General features: G+C 38.9%; 1 protein-coding gene across 2 annotated transcripts; it reads left to right on the top strand.

Annotated features, from left to right (window-relative positions):
* Positions 1–8,424: 8,424 nt before the first annotated feature.
* Positions 8,425–15,452, top strand: CFAP161 (cilia and flagella associated protein 161). 2 transcript variants are annotated; one of them, XM_048318223.1, is made up of 7 exons: positions 8,425–8,522; positions 8,634–8,723; positions 8,892–9,127; positions 9,781–9,865; positions 10,746–10,904; positions 11,566–11,639; positions 12,573–15,452. In XM_048318223.1, the coding sequence occupies exons 1-7, from the start codon at positions 8,460–8,462 to the stop codon at positions 12,739–12,741; spliced, it is 876 nt and encodes a 291-aa protein (XP_048174180.1). In that variant the 5' UTR covers positions 8,425–8,459; the 3' UTR covers positions 12,742–15,452. The 2 variants fall into 2 exon arrangements, with proteins under 2 accessions (XP_048174180.1, XP_048174181.1); XM_048318224.1 differs by lacking the exon at positions 10,746–10,904.
* Positions 15,453–20,451: the final 4,999 nt, after the last annotated feature.

Genomic DNA, 20,451 nt, shown 5'->3' with positions numbered 1-20,451 from the left:
AATTAAGCATGCTAAACTGGCATGCAAATATGAACCTCTTACAGGAGCAGCAGAAGTTATGAAAGCAGCAAAGCTGTCCTCCAGATTTCCAAATTTAACTAGAATCGTGCAGGATTTATAGCAGCACAAAAGATGTCATACAAAAAAAATTAAGAAGCACCAGATATTGCCTGGCTTCCAGCATATCTTCCTCCTGTTTGGAACAGAATCATCCCTCATGATTTTACAGACTGAAACTCATTATTTTGATCAGCTTAGGCTATCAGTTTGCAATAGCCAGGACTATTTCTAACAATTTGTTTTGCAGGACACGGTTTGGCATTTCCTAAGAGTACACAGAGAGAAGAATCAGCCATGCTCAGTTGCAACCATTTCTTCTTTCTGATACGTGTTTATTCAGTTTGTTTGCTTCCTCCATTTTTTTCCCCCCCTTGGCAAGACTTCACAAACATTTCAGAGGAAGAAAAACAGATTTAAAAATCATTATTATAAGTCAATGCAGACTGTGTAATAGAAAGACTTTAACTGAAAGTAGGAAAGCATATAATCTTATTATGAATAAAACTAGCCAAACTTCACACAACCATGACATGTACCTGCAATTTGGGAAAGGTCACATCTAATTTCCACAAATCATTGCTGCTTTTAGTCTCTTTCATATGCCATAATATGGAAGATGCAGCCAACAGAAGATGCTTGCTACAGAAATAGTGTTATAAAGGCACTCCCAAACAAGACACACTTATAAAAAATATGTAAGGAGCAACAGGATTTTTGATATAACTTTCATAACAGATCAAGGCATTGCCCTTCAATTCTATTGTGGTCCACATTTTACATAGGATTTAACAAATAAGCACAAGAGAGGAAAAGATAGAGGTGGTTACAAAAAATAATGGGTAAAATAGCATATAATATCTATGATACAAGAATTCATATCAGCAAAAATACCTATAACAGTAGCACCTCATCTGAAGTGCCTGTGAATTCCCAAAGGACCAAGCAGCCCTGACAGGTTATGTGAAATAGAAGATTGGGAAAAATAACCAAACCAAAATGAATGAAGAAAACAAATTGAAAGATAGCAGAAGTACATGGAATTTGAGAGGTGCAGGACCATGAAAGATAAGAGAATGGAAGGAGGAAAAAAAACTATGTTCATTCTAAAGCTTCCTTTAGAATGCAGCTGTCTGCAACTCCCTCACAAGGGGCAGGGGGCAGACACTGTTCTTGTCTCTCTGGTGACAGCGACAGGAGCCAAGGGAACAGCGTGAGGCTGAGTCAGGGGAGGCTTAGGCTGAATAGAAGGGAAAATGTTCTTCACCCAGAGGGTGGCTGAGCTCTGGAACAGCCTACCCAGGGAAGAGATCACAGCACCAAGCCTGACAGAGCTCAAGAAGCACTAGGACAACATTCCTGGGCACATGGTGTGATTTTGGAGTGGTCCTGTGCAGGGCCAGGAGCTGGACTCAATGATCCCAGTGGATCCCTTCCAACTGGGATAGTGTAAAAGATATTCTGGTTTTATGATTCCTTCTCTGTCATGATGTCACTGTTGCATTCCATATCAACCAGAACCCCATGGTCAGATCTGATTGTTTCTTCATGCTCCAGGTCTGAAAGAATCAGGAGAATGCCACCTATTCCTCCATCCAGCCATCAAGAGGTAAACTTTTCTCTCTCCTTACAGCTAGTGTTCAGATCTAGCCGGTCTCCCAAGATTAATTCACCTTTCTCCTTTCTGAATTTATTCTCTGTTTTCCTAAGTCATATCATATGCAAGTAGCCTAGATTTCCACATGAAATTTCTTTGTTAATGTAACCAGTTTTCTGATGTTTCTTATTTTGCATTTTCACTAATATTTTGACATAAAATCCTGCCTTGTCACCGTAATTGCATATTTGTACTCTTAAGCCTTGGAACTTGCATCCCTGTATGACCATCCCCATTGAGAATTTTTTTATCTCAAAGCTGACTCTACTGAATCATTTACATACCCTGTTACATCATGGGAAATCAAGCAAGTCTTCTGTAAGATACCATTGCTTCTTTAAGTTTTGCCAAAGACTGCTGCCAGGATCAACAGAGATTAAAAAGTTCTTTGTGGATTTAGTGATTGTTCTCCACAGAGAACTCTATCACCACATTAATTTTTTAAGAGAGAAAAGAGTTTTTGATGCCAAAAGACTACATAAAATGGAGATAAATGCAAATGTATTTCCTCTTTGATAATCATCTTATGCAAATATCAGTCCACTGACATCAGTTGTGTACCCTACAACAAGAAGAAAATCTAACAGCTTTTCTCTTATTGAATATAACTCATTAGTTTTTAATCATTAATTTTTTTCCTTAATTTCCTGTTTGTCATAGCTACTACTGCTTAAGATTGCTCAAATGTATTTGGGGTTTCTCTTTCCATGTGAAAGCCCTGGTTAAAAAGCTAAATAACCTTGAAATTTATCAAAAAGGAACAAACTTTCTTAGGGACCGAGTAAGATATGAATAGATCGTATGGATTAGGACAACTGTACATTTTTTTGTGTATCTGCTTCCTCCCTCCAAGATGGATTCTCAAAAGTGTAAATAATGGCAATGCCTATGGCCTGGTGATCTTCATAATGTGTCCTTACATTCCCATCATTTCTGAGATATTATTGAAAATACTTTCTGCTGTCAGAAGCCAGGAGAAGGGAAAGCTGCTCTTTGATTACCTCAGTGAACATAAATAACACATTTCAAACACATTTTATTCTGAACTTTAAGCAAGAGTTCCCTTTGCATATGAAACACCAGTGCATTTCTGAGCTGCTTCCAGGAACTCCCCTGACCAAGAGGGGAGCACAGACCCACCTTGTAGAAGCTGCTGAGGGCTCTGTGTGATCATTAGAGACCCCAGGAGAGCAGCACAAAAATACTATTCCTGCAGACAGATCAGACACCCTGCCTCCTTTCTAAAGAGCTCAGCCCTTGCTTTTACACTAACCCATTTTATTTGTTAGTTTGTTTCTAGGAGGCTTCAGCTAAAACTCAGAGAAAAAATGGCCCTTTCTGTATCATTCCATTCCACTGAACAGTACAAACAAGAGGACTCTTTCCAATACTTAAAAGTTATTTCAGCAAGAAAATTGTTTCTCTGCAAAACAGGTGTCCATGGAATGAATGGTCCAGCTTTTCAGTTTAGACAGGCAAACTGAAAAGCTTTGTATATTGTACACTGCAGTGACCACTTTAGCAAATTTCTTATTTATTACATTATTGGTGTTCCATCCGTTGCATCCTCAGCATTACATTGCAGCAGCACTGTGGTCCCACAGCTCAAAGAAAAGCCACCAACTGAGCAGTGCTAATTTACAAACCCATTGTGACATAGAAATACCAAAATGTTCCAAGCCTCAAATTAGAGCAGTTGCCAGGGTCTTCAGACATATAAAATATTTTCTGTAGGCCGTGATGTCTGACATAAATACACTGCCAGAGTAGGGTCAGCCAACTCAACCCCTTAAATAGCAGAATGGTGGCAGAAAATGTTAAAAACAATTACAATACACATGTTCTTTCCCCCTTAGGACAAAAGATTCTCATCACGTTCCTTTTTGCTATGCCAGAAATATTTAACTGATTCATGTTTTGTGGTATAAATACATAAATCAGTTTCTGTTCCTGTTTCTCGACAGTTCATTTTATGTAACACAGATTCATACAAACCTAAATACTCTGATCTCTCTAATTTCCTTATCTCTAAACCTTAACTACCACAAACAAGCTTCTGATGGGGGCCAGTGGGATACAGCTTCTAACAAACAAATTTAGGAAAGGTTTGAAGATAGACTGACGTATCTCCGGTGTTACTTGTGTACATCATTACTCTGCTTCAAGACTGGAGCATATATTTGCACCATGGAAAATGAAGTGAACAGACTGGTTTCTATCTTAACTCTATCCTCACAGGGAAGCAAAATCCAAAAGGAGGAAAGTGACATCACGGGGCAATGATTGATCCAATGGGCAATTCACAATAAAGGAGAGGGATCATGCTGCAGGCAAGGCTAAAATGGGAAGCAAACACCAGCCCTGAGCACTGTCTATAGATAGCCCTAAAGTGGGAACAAACAGAATGATCTGGGTCACAAGAGGTCATGCAGAAATGCTGCCTTCCAGCTTCAGGAGCAGTATGTTCACATTGGCAGGACTCTATGCCTGAACAACCCACACAGTCAAAGTCAGCTTAAGTCATGGAGTTTAGGGCTATTTTTTTTTGTCTACAGACAATCACACTATTGCTTTTTACATACAAAAATTGTTAACAAAAAGCAAATTTCAAAATCTCGCGCATGAGTATTCATGGAAACTGAAGTTTAAACAGATCAGTAACCAAGAGAGACAGTGACCTGATTTCCACCCATTATAAACAGGACCACGCCTCAGGCACAATGATTTTGTGTCAGTGCCTGTGGCTGATGACAGAACTCTGCAGTTCAGCACATGCAATGCACTCAGTACTTTGCAAGTGGGTGAACATCATAAGTCTCTTCAAGTAGATCCCTGGCGAGCAGTTCTTAAAAGAAGTCAGCTGAGACATTTCCTTAGCCAATGACATGGCCAGTCTCAGTGTTCTGGTCATGATACCTTGGAGAAATACTCCACAGCTTGGAAAATAAGCATTTTTAAATTGCCTAAGGGTAGACATACACAGTGCACAGTCCTGTGAAGAGGTAAATATAAGAAGCTTCTTATAAGAATATAAGAACTTTGTTAATTGTGTGTCTGCTCACACTAATAAACACCAGTGTTCTCAGCTGAATTATTTCTTGCTGATGAAAGTATTTTAGCTTATTCAGAGTTAATACAGATCTCTGGAAAATACAGTGTTATTTTTTGGAATCATACTTTAAAATTTCTATATTCTTTTCATAAATTACTATTTCTGAAATGACAATATTTTTCTGAGAGATACAGAACTCTAGTGGTTTTTCAAGTCCATCTGCTGAACGAAATTCAGCCAGGCAGAGGAGAAAATCTTCAAATAGCTGGCACAGTCAGTCATGACAGAACAGATCAATTTGAAGAGAAAATATTCATTATACAATTTCTCTAAAGGGAATGCTCTGTACAAGTCTAAATTAGAAACCAGTAGAAAACACCATGGAGATGTGGATAACTCAATCCAAACTAATTGGCAAGCATTTGGTGGTCTTAGACACATTGCAAATTATTCTCTTTCCCCTTCCCTCCTTCTCCAACAGAATTTTTTGGTTATAAAACACTAAATGAGCAATAATAGCCATTTTGGATGTCTTTAACCAGATTCCATATAGGGTAACTTTCCACTCGTCACTTTATCAGCAAACTTACTGCCAATATGACACACAGGAATCCTGCTCCCCTTTCTTGTAAAAGGTAGACTGAAAGATCTGTTTAATAGATTGCTACACTTCAGAAAATAATGTACCATGAACAGGTTTATTGCTTCTCAGCAACAAGCATTACAGGAAAACTCCACACTGAATTCACAGCCAAAACTGAAGGCATCTCCAAAAGTGGCAAAACAACAATCCTTAAATCATATCTCATAAACAACTTAATTCCTTTTTTTCTGTGAACAGAGGAGTGTTTGGAGACTAGGTTAGAATAAGAAACTGTATAACAGTGAAGAAAACTGATTCATAGCATGTGTCAGAATAATGCTAGTGTAAAATAATAAGATGAAAGGAGACAAATTGTTCCAGAGAACATTTTCCTCCTGTGCAGTATTATTTAGTCTGTACTGTTAATCAAGCTTGGCATACCCACAATTTTCAAAAGGAAAAAGAAAAGAAAACAGGAAAAAAATTCATAGACACACTCCCAAGGCAGAAAAGGCAGGTATTAAAAACATTCTCATCCAACACGTGTCATTTGATGACTTATTTTTAGTATTTTTTGCTCTGCCACTTTCTCCAAATAAGATTGCATTCATCTTTCATGGACTTAATATATGTTCACACCCGTTCAGACCTTGTCCTTTTAGCCTGATTGGACCAAACATGATAATTTGTACTTCTGATATATACCAATGCTTGTATAATTTAAAGTATTTAAAACATGTTCTAGCTCATACATTTCTGACAAGCTTAACACAATTAAAAGTCCAACCAGGCCAGCCTTTTATGTAAACTAATGGCTTAGGCAACTCTATGTGCTTTTTGGGGTTTTCTCAACCATCTAGCTCCCTTTCATGAAAAAAACAGAAAGAGAAGATAAAAAGGGTAAAAGATCTGTAACTCCAGACAGTAGGAGAAGAGTCTCTGAAAGCAGATTGCTATAATTTTACCTAACAGTGACTTAAAAAAAAAAAGGGGTAATACTATTGTTTTCAATAAATCACATAGACATTTAATTCTGGTCAATTTGTATTCTGGCATAACTTGACACACAAAACATAGATCAATTCTTCCACAAGCACAGCTTTTCTTCACACCATTTAATACAGCAAACAACTGTTAGGAGTAAACACAGATTTTATCTGCTCAAAAGGAAACTGAGCTGAGCTGAATAGGCCTGTAACCTTTCCTGCAGGGAAGATGTTCAATTTTCAAACATGTTTATAGGGAGCTCTTCTTGTTTGTTTTCAGGAAATGCTATGTAATGAGAAATTAAATCCTTCCAGGTGACAAGGATAGTTCTGCTAAGAGATGCTTGGAGATATTTCTGTACACAACTGTATTTTAGTACAAATACTTCTCTCTGCATCAGAATGCATATGTAACCAAGTACAGACAGTGCATAAAGCTACAAAAATGTGGAAGCTTGCTGTGAATTCTGTATATCAGCTACATGCACAGCAAGACAGTGAATGTGCTCTTAATGACACGGCTAAGTATGATAGATGGTTTTATAACAATGATATGTTACTGAATATTGATTTAAGTGGCTTAATTCTGAAACAAGAAAAAGGTGTTTGGCTTTTGGCATTCAGCTAAGATGAACAGAGTTTCTTCCTTATTTTAATTAAACAGTTTCAGCATTGCTGCCAACAGAGCTGGGCGCAGGAAAGTGTGACTTACCAGAACTGAACACTGAGTGGTGCTATTTGAACAAAAATGGATAGCATCGGGCCCTTAAAAGGTTCGGGATGTGCTTAAGTAACTTTTTGAGTAATAACTTTTGGGTTAAAAAACAAACAGAAAAGAGCCAAGATTCATGTGAATTGCTGTCAAAATTGCCTGACGATAACATGTAGCCCAGCTGTCCATGCAAAAAACCCGTTGTCTTTTAATCTTTTTAAGTTGTCCAGCATTGAAATCATAGAATAGCAAGCTTACAAGAAAACTGTGACAGTTGTAAAGGGATTAAATGTGTTGTGCAAGGATCTACACCATCTCTGAAGATCATTGGCTTAGCCTATCTGGAAAGTGAACAAACACACGGCATAGTCACTTAGCTTAACTTGCCATGTAGATTCCAAACAAAGATAATAACAAACCAAAACATTTACAACCAAAACATTCACCTGATGCATTCGCTCGCACTAAGCATAACAAAGAAGTTTTTTACAGTGAGCGTGGTAAAACACTGGCACAGGTTGCTCAGAGAAGCTGTGGCTGCCCCATTCCTGGAAGGGTTCAAGGCCAGGTTGGACGGGGCTTTGAGAAACCTGGTCAGGTGAAGGTGTCCCTGTCAACAGCAGGGGAGGGCTGAAACGAGATGATTCTGAGGGTCCCTTTCCATGCAAGCTACTCTATGATTCACAGTATTCACCAACAGCGCAGGGATAACGGAGTGAACTCCTTCGCGGCGTTAAGCTGATGCACCTCTTTGTCTAATATGGACTGTAAAAGGCAAGAGCCCGAGGAGGGGCACTCGACTGAGCCGAGCTGTTCTTACTACCGGGGAGAAGAGACCGAAATGTCAAGTGGTGCAACAAGAGGAAACAGCCCCAGGTTGCTCTGGTGAAGTTCAGACTGGAAACCGATACACCGAAAAGGGTTGTCAAGCGCTGGAACAAGCTGCCCAGCGCAGTGGCGGAGTCACCACCCCGGAGGCATGTAAAAGATGTGCAGATGTGGCACTTGGGGGACACGGTTTAGCGCGGACCTGACAGTGTTCGATTCACAGTGGGACGGGATAATGTGAAACACCTTCTCCCCCTCAGGCACTCCATGATTCCCGGCCCCTCACGGCCCCTCGCCCTCGGCGCCGCTCAGGCCCCGCCCCCTGCCCCGCCCTCCCCGGGCTGGCCAATCGCAGCCCATCCCGCTCCGGGCTGGCCAATCGCAGCCCATCCCGCTCCGGGCTGGCCAATCGCAGCCCATCCCGCCCCGGGCTGGCCAATCGCAGACCATCCCGCCCCGGGCTGGCCAATCGCAGCCCCGCCCCCACCGGGCTGGCCAACCGCGGCCCCGCCCCTCCGCCCCGGCTGGCCAATCGCGGCGCAGCGCGGTCGCCATGGCGACGCGGGACGCGTCCCGGCCCGGCCATGGCGTCCTACCGGCTCGGGGTCCGCGTGGGGAACTGGCTGGAGGAGGAACTGGCGGAGGAGGTACCGCCACCCCAGGCCTCGCCCGCCTGCTCCCCTGCTCTCTAAATCCACTTCAGACGCGAGATTTTGGGTGCCGGCTAACACGTCTGCTCCTCTCTCCTTTGCCAACAGGAGCGCCTGAGGGATTTTATCCGTAAGAGAGAACAAGGACAACTTTTAGGACAGAGATTGGCCAGACTTCAAGAGAGTGTTTTCAAGAAGGTAATTTTTAAAGAGGGTTGTGTTCATCCCCCCAAGACCCCCCATGGAATGGCATAGCTCTTATTATTGTTCTGCGTGCACTAAGAATGCTACGGAATTTATGTGCTAAAATACTTCTGATATGAGGTTCAGATAATGCTGTAAAATACTGTGTAAATTTTAATTTAGGTAGAGCTGTCATTATCTTCTGATGGATTTGTTCACTTTGGAGACACTGTGTTGCTTATGAACCCAGACAACAAATCCTCGAAGGAGAGGGAGCCCGAAATCTCTGGTGATGTGACTCTGGCTGTTGACATGGAAGAAGTATCCCTGTACTCGGATGAACCCCTGCAGATCTCACGTGGACTTAGTGCAGTCAAGAGCGTGGACCCTATGGGTCGAAATGCTTTCTGTATTGTAAGGTCTGGTACTTTATTCTGACTTGTTTTCAGCTATTATTTTAGCTTTAGCTACCTTGTTTTGGGAAATAGGCAGCGACGTTTGCTAATATACAAAGGAATTTGAGTAAATTTAATTTATTTAAGAAGGAGTATTCAGTCATGCATTATGCTTGATTCTGTGCTGCATAATACTCTGATTAATTCCAAGGACCTCTAAATCAGCTTAGGTGTGATAACAGAATTAAGTTCACTGTATCATTTGGTAAATTCTGCAGCTGTTTTTATTATGCTCATATTCCAGTTGCAGACAAAACATGTCCAAATACCACTACTATTAATATTCACTCTCCTGCAAGCAGAAATATGTGTCATTGCTTTTGCTTTCCATGAAGTGGACGTGGTTCTGTTGTCCTAAAAACCCAGCATATTCTCTTTCTCAAATATATATTTAATTGCTGCTCTTTGTTGGACAAGAAAGAGAAGTACAGAGTCCTGCTCAATAGTCAAAGCCTCTGCCTTAGGTTAAGATATTTAACCTATTTTAGAAAGTAAACAATACAAAATATTGTTCGCAAAGCAACATCTAACTGTAGACCAAAACAGACAAAAACCCCTAAATAATAGTAAAACTGATTATTTGAATGTATCTTTTTTCCTTTTTACAATTTTACCAGTGTTGATGGAAGTGCAGTGGGTGAACCACTTAGATACGGGCAAAACTTCCTTATTGGGACAAAAGGAGGGGTTTCTGACAAAATGGTAAGGCAATAAAATTGCAAATGGCAATGGTAGCATATACTGATAACGTGCATTGAATCCTTATCTAAGTATAGATAGATAAAGCTGTACAGTGGTTCAACATCTTAACTTCACACAACAGGCTCAGAATCATGCATAGATCAAGACAAGTAATACCTAATTAGAAAGTTTATGCTACTTGCCTGTGATCAGGTGTGCAGACCAAGGGGGCTGTTAGCCAGAACAACTGAATAAAGGAGATCTAAAAAAGGAAAGAAAAAGAAATCACGGTTAGACTGTGAATCATTAAAGAATTCATCAAGGAGATTTTAGGTTTTTTCACTTTGAACAACTCACTTAAGAGTTGGACTTGATGATCCTTGTGGGTCCTTCCAACTCAGAATATTCTGAATATTCAGAATATTCTGAAACTCCAAGATGAGAAGATTTCCTTTCTTATGAAGATGATCTATAGCAGGAATACAAAGTCAGGCACTATTCTATCATTCCAAGGGAGCAGATTTCTATTAAATGGTAACATTCTTTCCCTCTGCAAATTAAAAGCAAATAAAGTATTACCTGTATGTATACATGCAAAATAAATCACCACAACTTTGAAAAATTTTTCCTTCTCAACAGTCACTCTGGTGAGATAAAAAATGTTTGGAATGTAAATTCAATTTTAAGTTAGTATTCACTAATCTGCATATAGAATAATTAATTAATGAGTTTATCAACAGCATAGAATCTATCCTATGGGTTTTGCTTGCATAATTTTAGCTGGGAAGACTGATCTGTCAGAAGCCAAGAGAAAAGATTTTTCTTCAAAAATATGTTTTAAAATTATGTATCTTGTTTCTTTGACATTAACACCATCATTAATATATATTTTTATTTACAGTTCTATCTGGCAAGTGACCACAAAACATTTCGAGAATTTGCTAAAAAATCTCGCCTTCAGAAAGTCTTTTTGACAGCTGAGCTTTCCTATTTGACTTTCTGGCAAGCTAAGGCCTTGGATCCACAGCTGCGTCTTGAATATGAGGGATGTCCAGTTCCTGTAAGAAAATAAAACTGTAGGAAACGTTATGAAAATTTAATTGAAACAGGTGGATTACTGAGAAAAAAAAATGTTATCCATTTTATTCACATATGTCCTTTATGCCAGTTCTGACCTTGACGTTTAGGAAGGGGGAGAGGGAAGGAACAATCTCTTTAATTAGGGAATCTGCTTATACAAATATTTGTTTCTGGTGTTCATTTTGAGGTTGACTTGTTCAGTTTTTCTCATCAGAAATTTTAAAAGGTTGACATTTTATCATGTGAGGGTGCAGTACTTACCTGTTTTTCAGGCCTTTTGAGACACTAGATTCCATTTCCAATGTTTGGAGATGTGATTAAATAACAGCTCCTGTAGATTAAACGTCTAATAAAATTCTCAAGGCATCTCAATAAGTGGATGATTTTCCAAATGTTTTTAACCTTTTGCAAATACAGTATTCTCCTGTACCAGATAACTGCTAGACTTCCTGAAGTGCTGGTGTACAGCAGAGTATCACAAATACAACTGTTCCCCTACAGCCTTGAACTGAGACTCATTTACATGAATCAGCTCACTAATAAACAAAGTCAAAATTATCTAATTGTTAAAGATGGTCTTTATTCACAATATTTATTTAAAAACGTTTGTCAAGTGTCTTACCTTGTTCTTTTTTTTCCAGACAGAAACTAAAATTATTATTACTCATTGCTATACCAATCGCAACCTAGCCATTCCAAGGACCTTCTGTGTGTGGTAAGGATAACTTACAGCTGGCACAGTGTGTGCACAGTGATGTGCCAACATCAAGAATTACTCTAAGGAGCAATAGAGGTGCTTTAGGAACACACTGAGGAAATGGAGAGGAATGCAGAATGCCATTCTCCTTTCCCTTATTTTACATTTTGGCCACTGTGTTGCTGCAGACAGTTGGCTCAGTCTTAGTTGTTTGGATTTTTTTTTTGTTTCATTTTCCATTATCATATCATGCTTTTAGTTTTCTCTAGTTTCTTGGTGGTTCTCCCTTTGAGTATCTTGGGCAATGTCAGTTGTTTGGGTTACTTTTGAAGGAAAAAAAAGATATACTAAGAAGTGTAAGGAACAAGGGAACTGAATAAAATCACACTGCTTAAAGCTCTGTATGCTTATGTCCATCTGAATCAATGTCTCTACAAATTGAAGTTAATCCAACAATTCCAGCTAATACACATGTATTAAATTAATATTGATTAAACACTGCTAAGAGTATACCAATGTTTCCCATTAACTTCTTAGCAAGACTGCAGATTTGTATAAGATTTTTGAGGATGCAAGGTCTGAAAGTTTGAGGCTAAAAAAGTTGAGTAGCCAGAGTCTTCCTCAGTCAGAGAGAAGTGGGGATGAGGGCTTAACCAGCTTGTACATATTGAGTTGGTGTATCAGGGCCTTATTCTGCTGGGGCTCCTTTTAGCTCTGAGGTGAGAAAGGTGGCATTTGCCTTGGATTTCAAGTTCCTAAATTATTCATAGGAAACAAAGTGGGTTATTGTGTTTCTTGTAAGGATCTGTTATTTGAAAGTGCATGGTGATGATTCTGAGCAAGCCAAGAGAAAAATGAGAAAATCTTGAACAATTCACAAGTAATGAAGATTTGCTGAATTTGTATATATATTAATTCTCCCTGCCTATCCCCTCTCTTTTGACTTTGCAGGTCTTATTTTGGAAGAGAATTTGAAGTAATTTGTCACAATTATCTGGACTCCCACAAAGCTGAAGACGATCAGAACCACTGGGAGATAGTTACAGGAAATCCTGGTCCTGAAGATGGTACAATGCTTGAGAGACCCGAAGCTCTCCCAGAAGGGTACAAGAATGAATGAGTTTCATGAAAAGACAGAGAATATAAAAGCACAAGACTACAGCCAGTAGAGGTTGATGAGACTCTGATTCTTGTTTCTTTCTGTTTAGATTTTAGTTTGAGTGATGTTTGTTTTAAAAATGGAATTGAAAGTCTGCCATTAGCAATAATTGCATATAGATTTTCATTGAATTGCTGGCTCTTGGAGTATATTTAACCAGTTCTTCCAAAGGCAAACCAGTGTCACAATTTTTAAAAAGGTCAGTGGACAGTTTCCAAAACACTGAAAACCAAGCACATGCAAATTTATCATGGGATATTTTGACATTTAAAGTTCATCTGAAAGAAAGCTGGTTGTTGAGCTTATTCCACCCTCCATCTAGCACAACATTGCCAATTATTAAATCACAAATGAGATTTTTTTATCTTGAAATAGTCTTCTAATTCATGGATATAAATTGAGCTTTTTATGTTTGTCCACATATTCTAAACACTTAAATATCAAGTAACCAAGAACTTGAACACAGTGATGCACACTAGATACTTACAACAGCCTTTTCCATGCATCACCATGTTCCATTTACCTCTCACCCACAGCATTTTCCAATACATGGTCATTTCTAACAAGTTTGAGAGTAAGGTAAAATTGTGAAAGAAAATTAGGCACCCACAAGTTGCATGACAGTAAATGCCAAACAGAAAATAAATATGAGATGCTGTAAGTTTATCCCAGTAAGAAAAAGATTGGAGTCTATGTTCTTACCTAATTAAACAACAGAAAATCCACATGAAATTAAACAAAAAAAAGGCCTTTGAAGGGTAAAGATTTCAGCCAAAACTCACATATTCTTAAAAAACAAAATCAACCAAGCATAAAATGCAAAGACTTGGAAAACAGATATCATTACTTCATAGATTTACCTTTCTTTATATGGAAGCTGAAAAAGCATCACAGAGAATCTTTTAATGTATGACATTCCATTATATCCATTGAGTTAAATGTATATTTATTTCATCTCTTACTGTACCACAAGAACAGGCTCTTTCTGCACAAAGGAAGTGAATACCCGAGTAAAATACTACATAGATCTCCATTCATAAAAGATTCCAAAGATCTTCAATGATTTTAATAAAGTCAATTAAAACTTTCTAAGTTTTCCCAAAACAAACCCACTAAACTTTCACAAAAGAAGGGATCTTTAAGCTCTATTCCCAAATAGTCTGTTTGAAGCCCACAGGCAAGGCTTACAAAGTTCTTGCCTTTATTCAATATAAGTTAAATCAGCAGACTGCAGCATCAGCTAACTGGCACTTGGCATACAGGATCTCAGAGCAGCAGACAGCTCATGGTGCTGTGACATGCAGGTTTGCTTTGAGGGCGTGCACTGCAGAGGACAGCTTTTGAATCACACTCCTTGTGTGCAAAGATTTACAGATCTGTTATAGATGGGCTGTTATACAGGAAATGATCTATTATAGATGGGCTGTTATACAGGAAATGATCTTTAGGAACCTTTTCTTTTGCTTTTCCTTTCATTTTCTGTGTAAGGATTTGTGACATGATGTGTGATGTGTTTGTAGAGGGTCTGTTAATACTTCAACATTCAGAGGTTAAAATTTGCACATTTTCACAATGGATTGACATGAGTCTACTTATATTTTGTAGATATTAAACTGGTGAAACTTAAACTGCATGAATGCACTGCAGTGTTTCTAACTTGGCCATTGTGGACTTCTGCTGGTGTTAGATGCAGCTATTTCGACTCTAAGTCTCTTTCCTCTGGGTCAAATGTAGGAAACAAGAAGAGGCTTTAAACCAAAACCATTTCTGAAACAAAGCTTCGTGTGAACTCATGCAGGACTGAGAGCTGTGTGGGCAGAGTGCCTGGGCTGGCTGATGTTTTGGGTAGGAGTGTTTGTGTGTGCGTTTTTGTGGAAGGAAAGCAATGCAGGCTGTACAAAAACAAGTTTTGTAAAGATTTAGAAGAAAAACAAAGAGATAAACAGATACAGAAATGAGTACAAAAGCAGGTAATGTTGGAATTGGGGGCTGATTAAAAGTGGCTTGGAGACTTGTGTGTTTTCATCACTTTGTGCTTGTTGGAAAGGACTTCTTGAGCTGAAAATAAACAGGATTGAATCAATATTCCTGATTCCATTCGCACTGTTACCCCCACAGATTTGTGCATATATAATAGATATTTATAATTCATCTAATTCACGATAACAAATACAGATACTTACCTGTTTCCCAATTTTTCTTTTAAAAGCCGTTTTGCTTTTTTGCACTTCTTAATATCGGCCACCCGATGGCGGCACATCTTTCTAAACAGCAGAATTATTGCTCCATCTGTGAAGCAACCTGAAACGTGTAAATCCAAGTGAGTCCCTAATACAATGCCACAGAAGGAAAACAAGTGAAAACAGACTTGAATTCTGGGCTACGGTATGTCATTAATGTTAAATCATGTTTTTGGAAAATAAAGTTAAGCACAAAGGTAGACAGAGCAACGTAGGACATTGTGAATTGGGTACAATCAACTTCTTTCAATTAATTGGAACATTAAGTAATTTGTAACCAAAGCATACTTAGAGGAAACTGGGAGCTTTTCCTTCACTTTCTATGTAAAGATATGAAACTTGATGTGTGCTGACCAATGCATATTTTTATAGGGGCACTGTTGTTGCTTACTCCAATTTACAGAAATAAAAATTATGTACATTTTCACAACAGATTGACATAATTCTGCTTTGATTCTGTTGGTATTAAACTAGGAAAAAATCAGGCTGTGTAGAGCTCAGTGTAGGGTTTGTAACTTATCCATTTGTTGATAAACACAGGATTTAATATAAAGAATTAGAGGATTGAATATTAGTGGAGAATATGAACAACCCTGCAATTTCCAGTTAGAATCACAATATTTCTCATGGATAAGGCAATGGAGACCTGAACCATACTCCAGACCTGACCACTGGGTTGCTTTTTCTTGTCCTAATACTGCATATCATGAAATATGGGCAGTGATGCTTCCCTCCTTTGCAATGCACTTTGCTTTTTGTTGGTGTATGGCACAGTCATATTAAGAAAGCTTTCAATGCTTCTTCCAAATTAGACCCAATATGGATAGCTCCACAAAGTACATTGTGGGAAGATAAAACTGGCTTTGCCTCCATTCCAGACAGTTCAAAAGCTGTTAGCATGAAGCCAATCCTGAGCTATTAGCCCTTGCTGAGGGACAGGGTGCATTAGTTCAAATTTAGTGCTGTGTTACAATGGCTTTTCACAGGCCTGAGGCACAGAGAGTGCTCATATCTGCACGTTTTGCTCTGCAGTTGTGTGTTAGCAGCACGATATTGAAGTAAGGGAGAAAATTCAGAGTCAGCAAAGAAAAGGTGACTGGTTAACTCACACTTTGGTAACACTGGAAAATGAAAATCCAGTTTCAAATATGCCTTTTCAATTCCCTCTCTTTTGCATTCTTCCCCAACTTATATTTCACATCACATCACTTCTCTGCCATGTTGTCTAGCCCAAACTTACTGATTTACTGTGGTTATAAAGTGCTCTTCTAGCACTCAGCACAAGTTCTTGGGCTCACACCTAATCACATCAGTATCTTCAGAGGCTGCTTTTCTCTCAGTGATTGTCATGAAGTATTCTTTTAGCTCAGATAGCTGATAGAGGAAGAAGCCATATGCAGGATTAGTAACTGGATAAAACATCTGAGGGAAAATGGCACAGAGAACATTACAATAAAATTCCACACATCAGTGGAAGAAAATATCCAAGCACTGGAAAATTTGGTGGAGTTGGCAGGTAAGAGGGTGATTTTGATAACATCTGTGCCAAATCATCCTAAATTAATATTGCACATCTGTTGTAATTTGAGTGGGGTGGGTGTGAAATGATCTTTTAAAACCATAGCTGTTGTTTTAGAAACACTTAAGACTTCAATGTATGAAAATTAAACTAAGGAGGCCACAAAATAAAAAGAATACAGATGTGAAATGCAAAATACATTAAATACAAGTGGAAATTATGAAATCTCTGTGTCATTTTATCAGCTACACTTCCCTTCTAATTCTGTTCTGTTTTAGGCTTTGTCCCGGGTCTTGCCTCCATTCTCTGCCTGACCTGCCTTATTTCCTTGCCCACACAGAGGGGCGAGCCTTGCTTTGTCAGCTCCCCCCTTCATGCTGGTTTGCCTTTGCCCTGGAAGCTGTAAAAGGGAATCTAATCCTCCACACTTGAGTCTCCTGGCAAAGAGGAGAAGTGGGAAAATCTGTCACCTTGCTGGATGTGTGCTGTTTCAGCAGCCATAAGGGTATCACCTACAGGATTTGCATGATAAATAAGCATTAAGAGGGACGACTTGGCATAAAGACATAGGGAGAGCCCTCCACTTTGGGGTTTTTGGGGGTTTTTTTGGTTGACACTGTGTGTAGAGTGTATGTAGTGAAACAATTGACACTTTTCTTCCTTTTATTTTTCCCACTGCTGGGCTTGTACAAGGCAGCATCTTTCACTCAACAGAAGAGAATCGTCAGTATGGTGCTAGAAAGTATTATTACCACAGAGGCACTTTCTCTGGAGAAGTTTCTACGTGTTCTGGCAAGGAGGATTCAAAGTACAGCACAATAGGCACAAACATTTAAAAATGTCTGATGACATTAATACCCAAATTCAGTGGTGAAATTAATTCATACACATGAATCTCTAAGTTTATATGAGAAGCTCAGAGAGCTCATTTCCCAACATCTGTTAAATGCTGCTTCATACAATACGTCAAAACAAAACTAAACAGACCATCCAGTTAGAGGGCAGCTAGGAATATATGTTTCTATAATGCTGGTCTTGTTTTAATTATAACCTCCTTGGGGCAGGGACCATATCTTCATCTTCATTGTTTTTTTCCGAGCACGTAGAACTACAGCAGAAAAGCTCAGTAAGTAATAGCATAAAGCTGTTATTAAAAGTGTTTGTAAGATGACAAAAAACTGAAGTAAACCTGGTGCAAATAGCCAGAGATATGGGCATATGAAATCTACGCATAAAGCAATGCCAAACAGTAAACTCTTAGTGTGGGGTATGAAGATTCAGCTGGCCAAGTAATTCTGACGTTAATAGGAGTTGCTAGGAGAAGATCCCACAAACCACAGTGCTGTCCTTGTGGGTCTGACAAACCCACAGAGGGGAGTAAGAATTATCCATGGTAGTATTTATTTTTATACATATATTTAGTTTTTTAATTATATGGCATACTAGTCAAAAATACCTAACCAGCCCTTAGCACAAGTCCCATTCGCAAAAGAGACACCAGTCCTGAGAAACTGAAGATCTGCTGCTTCAGTTTGTTCATGTTAATACTGTCAGGAATGATGTTGTACATACCTTTGGAGATCTTAGTCTAAGAGATAATTTTCAAAAATCATATTTAGATGTTTCTGAAAACATTACCTGTACGATTTATAAAGATATTAAATCCCTAAGCAAAATGAAAGCAAGAAACTAGTGAATAAACAAAGCACTGAAGTTTGAACTACCTTTGCTTTATATTCAAACATCTTAAAACTCCTAAAATGCTGATTACTGTGGATTATTGTTTTAGGGTCACTAAAAGATCAAACACAGAGTTTTTAGAAATCCATGTCAGACAGAATTTTCTGTCCTTCCTCCCTGGTTTCCTACCACTCTTCTTCCTTGGGCTTTCTGCTTCTTCTACATCCTGAAGAAACAACTGAGCAGTTGTTTGGGGAAAAGTTTAAGGTTCATCAGCTTTTCCGGTCTTTTTGCTGACAATTTTGGCAGCATCATTATAGCCAGAACACCCAAGATGTATTATAGTCTCAAAAAGAACCAGAGAATTCAACTCTGCCATGAAAATAAACACATACAGAGAAATATAAATGAATTGCTGCTATATACACATACACACACTGGGAACTTTAATGCTGACACACAAATCACATCCAGTTCAGCATATGCAGGAGAACAATCTTTCCTCATGTAAGAGTATTAACTGGTTTCTTTTTAAACTACCTGAAGTAATTAGTTCTTTCAGTGTAATCTGTAGTGGTCAGGGACTTATTCAGGTCTGGTTATAAATGGCTCCACAGCATCACATGGTGATCCAGAATAACACTCTAGCTATACTTACTGCTCCACCATCCACCCTTTTTCTTATCTGTCTTCATTCCCCTTTCTGCTTTCTGCACGTCCTCAAATCCAGCTGACCTCGGGTTCTAGTCACAAGTCTTACAGAGAAACAAGAAATTTGCTTAAAGATGGCCCAGCTTATGAGCTGTGCTCTTAGCTGCTCCTAAGCCGGTCAAGGTGATAATTCTCTCCAGAGCATATTGAGTGGAGGACCTAGATAACTTTGTGGTCAATAATTCATAATTACAACAAAAGCAACTTTTAACCTTGTTGGCGTAAGTTTTATGATAAATTCCTAATTTATTTTACTGTGTTTTGTGAATTCGCTGCCAAAATGGCAGTTGAATTTTACTTTTAAGGCTTTCTTATTGAAACACCAGCTTTGGATCTAACCAGGAATTCTGCCAGAAGTCACCCTATTGTAAGAAATATTTATGACCAATAAAACATTTTTTGTTCTTGAATCAAACTAACTTGCATTAATAATTTAAGCAGGTTGCTGTGGTATTAGCTGAATGCATTTCGGGAGTCCCAAGCAGGCAGAGTTGAGATCATCAACATTCAAGCTCTTAGACAGAACAGGCAGCTTGAAAGGCAACTAAAGAGTGCCTCCTGCTTTGTTGTCTTGGGAGGGGAAGCCAATCAGGATAAAAGGGAAGGGCTGAGTATGAAACTGCAAATCTCAGAGACTTAGGGCAGTTAACTCTCGCCTGGCAAGCCCTTGAAGAAAGCAGTCAGCCATGGTAATCACCTAGACAAGCACCATGGGACGAGGCAGCCACCCACAGCTGCACGGCAGTACAAATTAAATCATCCCTACTGTGAAGTAGAATGTCTAATAGACCATAATTACAAAGATGGGGTCTGGGCTAATTTCTTACACAGGTGGTAAATTGCTGTAGCTCAGGTAAGGAGCATTAGTAAACTTTGTCTTTTGTTTTCATGGCAACACTGGAACTCAGTGATCATGGTAGAGGTAAAAAACAGACCAGGCAAGCCAAAAATCCCCTCTGTTTGAGATTTGTATCTCTGGTCACTGTTTCAAAGGAAGACAAACCTGTTTCCATTTCCCTGTCTAACACAGGGAATGGTATTCTGCTCTGCACTCCCTCATGCGTGTACCATGCGCCCTCTCCCCTCATTCACTATATCTGTGCATTGCTATCCCTACTGGGCATAGCTCTTTCATAAAGGTAGTAAGAAGTAGATTGTGGATGTTTATTAGGTGCTAATGAGAAAAACAAAAAAAAACATTACAAAGCAAATATTTTCATTGTGCTTAAATATGTTGGCATTCCAAAGTTTTCCATAAAATTTGTCTGCATATGCTTGCTCTCAAATGGCACCAAATTCCACAGGTTGAATGAATCAAATTAATAATTTTGATTAAGTTATCAGTTTATCCAGACACAAGTTCCCTGGCTCTCATGTCTTTCTCCACATTCCTTTTTCAGAAACAAATTACAGTTTGTTTAAAAGGAGTGCACGTAGCTATCTCAATAATTACATGACCTTTGTATGGCATCACATGTATGACCTTTGATACAACATAGCTTATTGTTCCCATTGCTTATT

This window comes from Corvus hawaiiensis, chromosome 13 (genome assembly GCF_020740725.1).
Source record: "Corvus hawaiiensis isolate bCorHaw1 chromosome 13, bCorHaw1.pri.cur, whole genome shotgun sequence".
In the NCBI taxonomy this organism is placed as follows: Eukaryota; Metazoa; Chordata; class Aves; order Passeriformes; family Corvidae; genus Corvus; species Corvus hawaiiensis.
The sequence above is the reverse complement of the archived record's forward strand: the minus strand, read 5'-3'. Positions and strand labels throughout refer to the sequence as shown.

Excerpts from the sequence above, each read along its gene's own strand:
- CFAP161 (XM_048318223.1), top strand. The coding sequence starts at position 8,460 with ATGGCGTCCTACCGGCTCGGGGTCCGCGTGGGGAACTGGCTGGAGGAG. Across the intron at positions 8,523-8,633 it reads AGGAGGAACTGGCGGAGGAG|GAGCGCCTGAGGGATTTTAT; the intron begins GTACCGCCACCC and ends CTTTGCCAACAG. Across the intron at positions 8,724-8,891 it reads AAGAGAGTGTTTTCAAGAAG|GTAGAGCTGTCATTATCTTC; the intron begins GTAATTTTTAAA and ends ATTTTAATTTAG.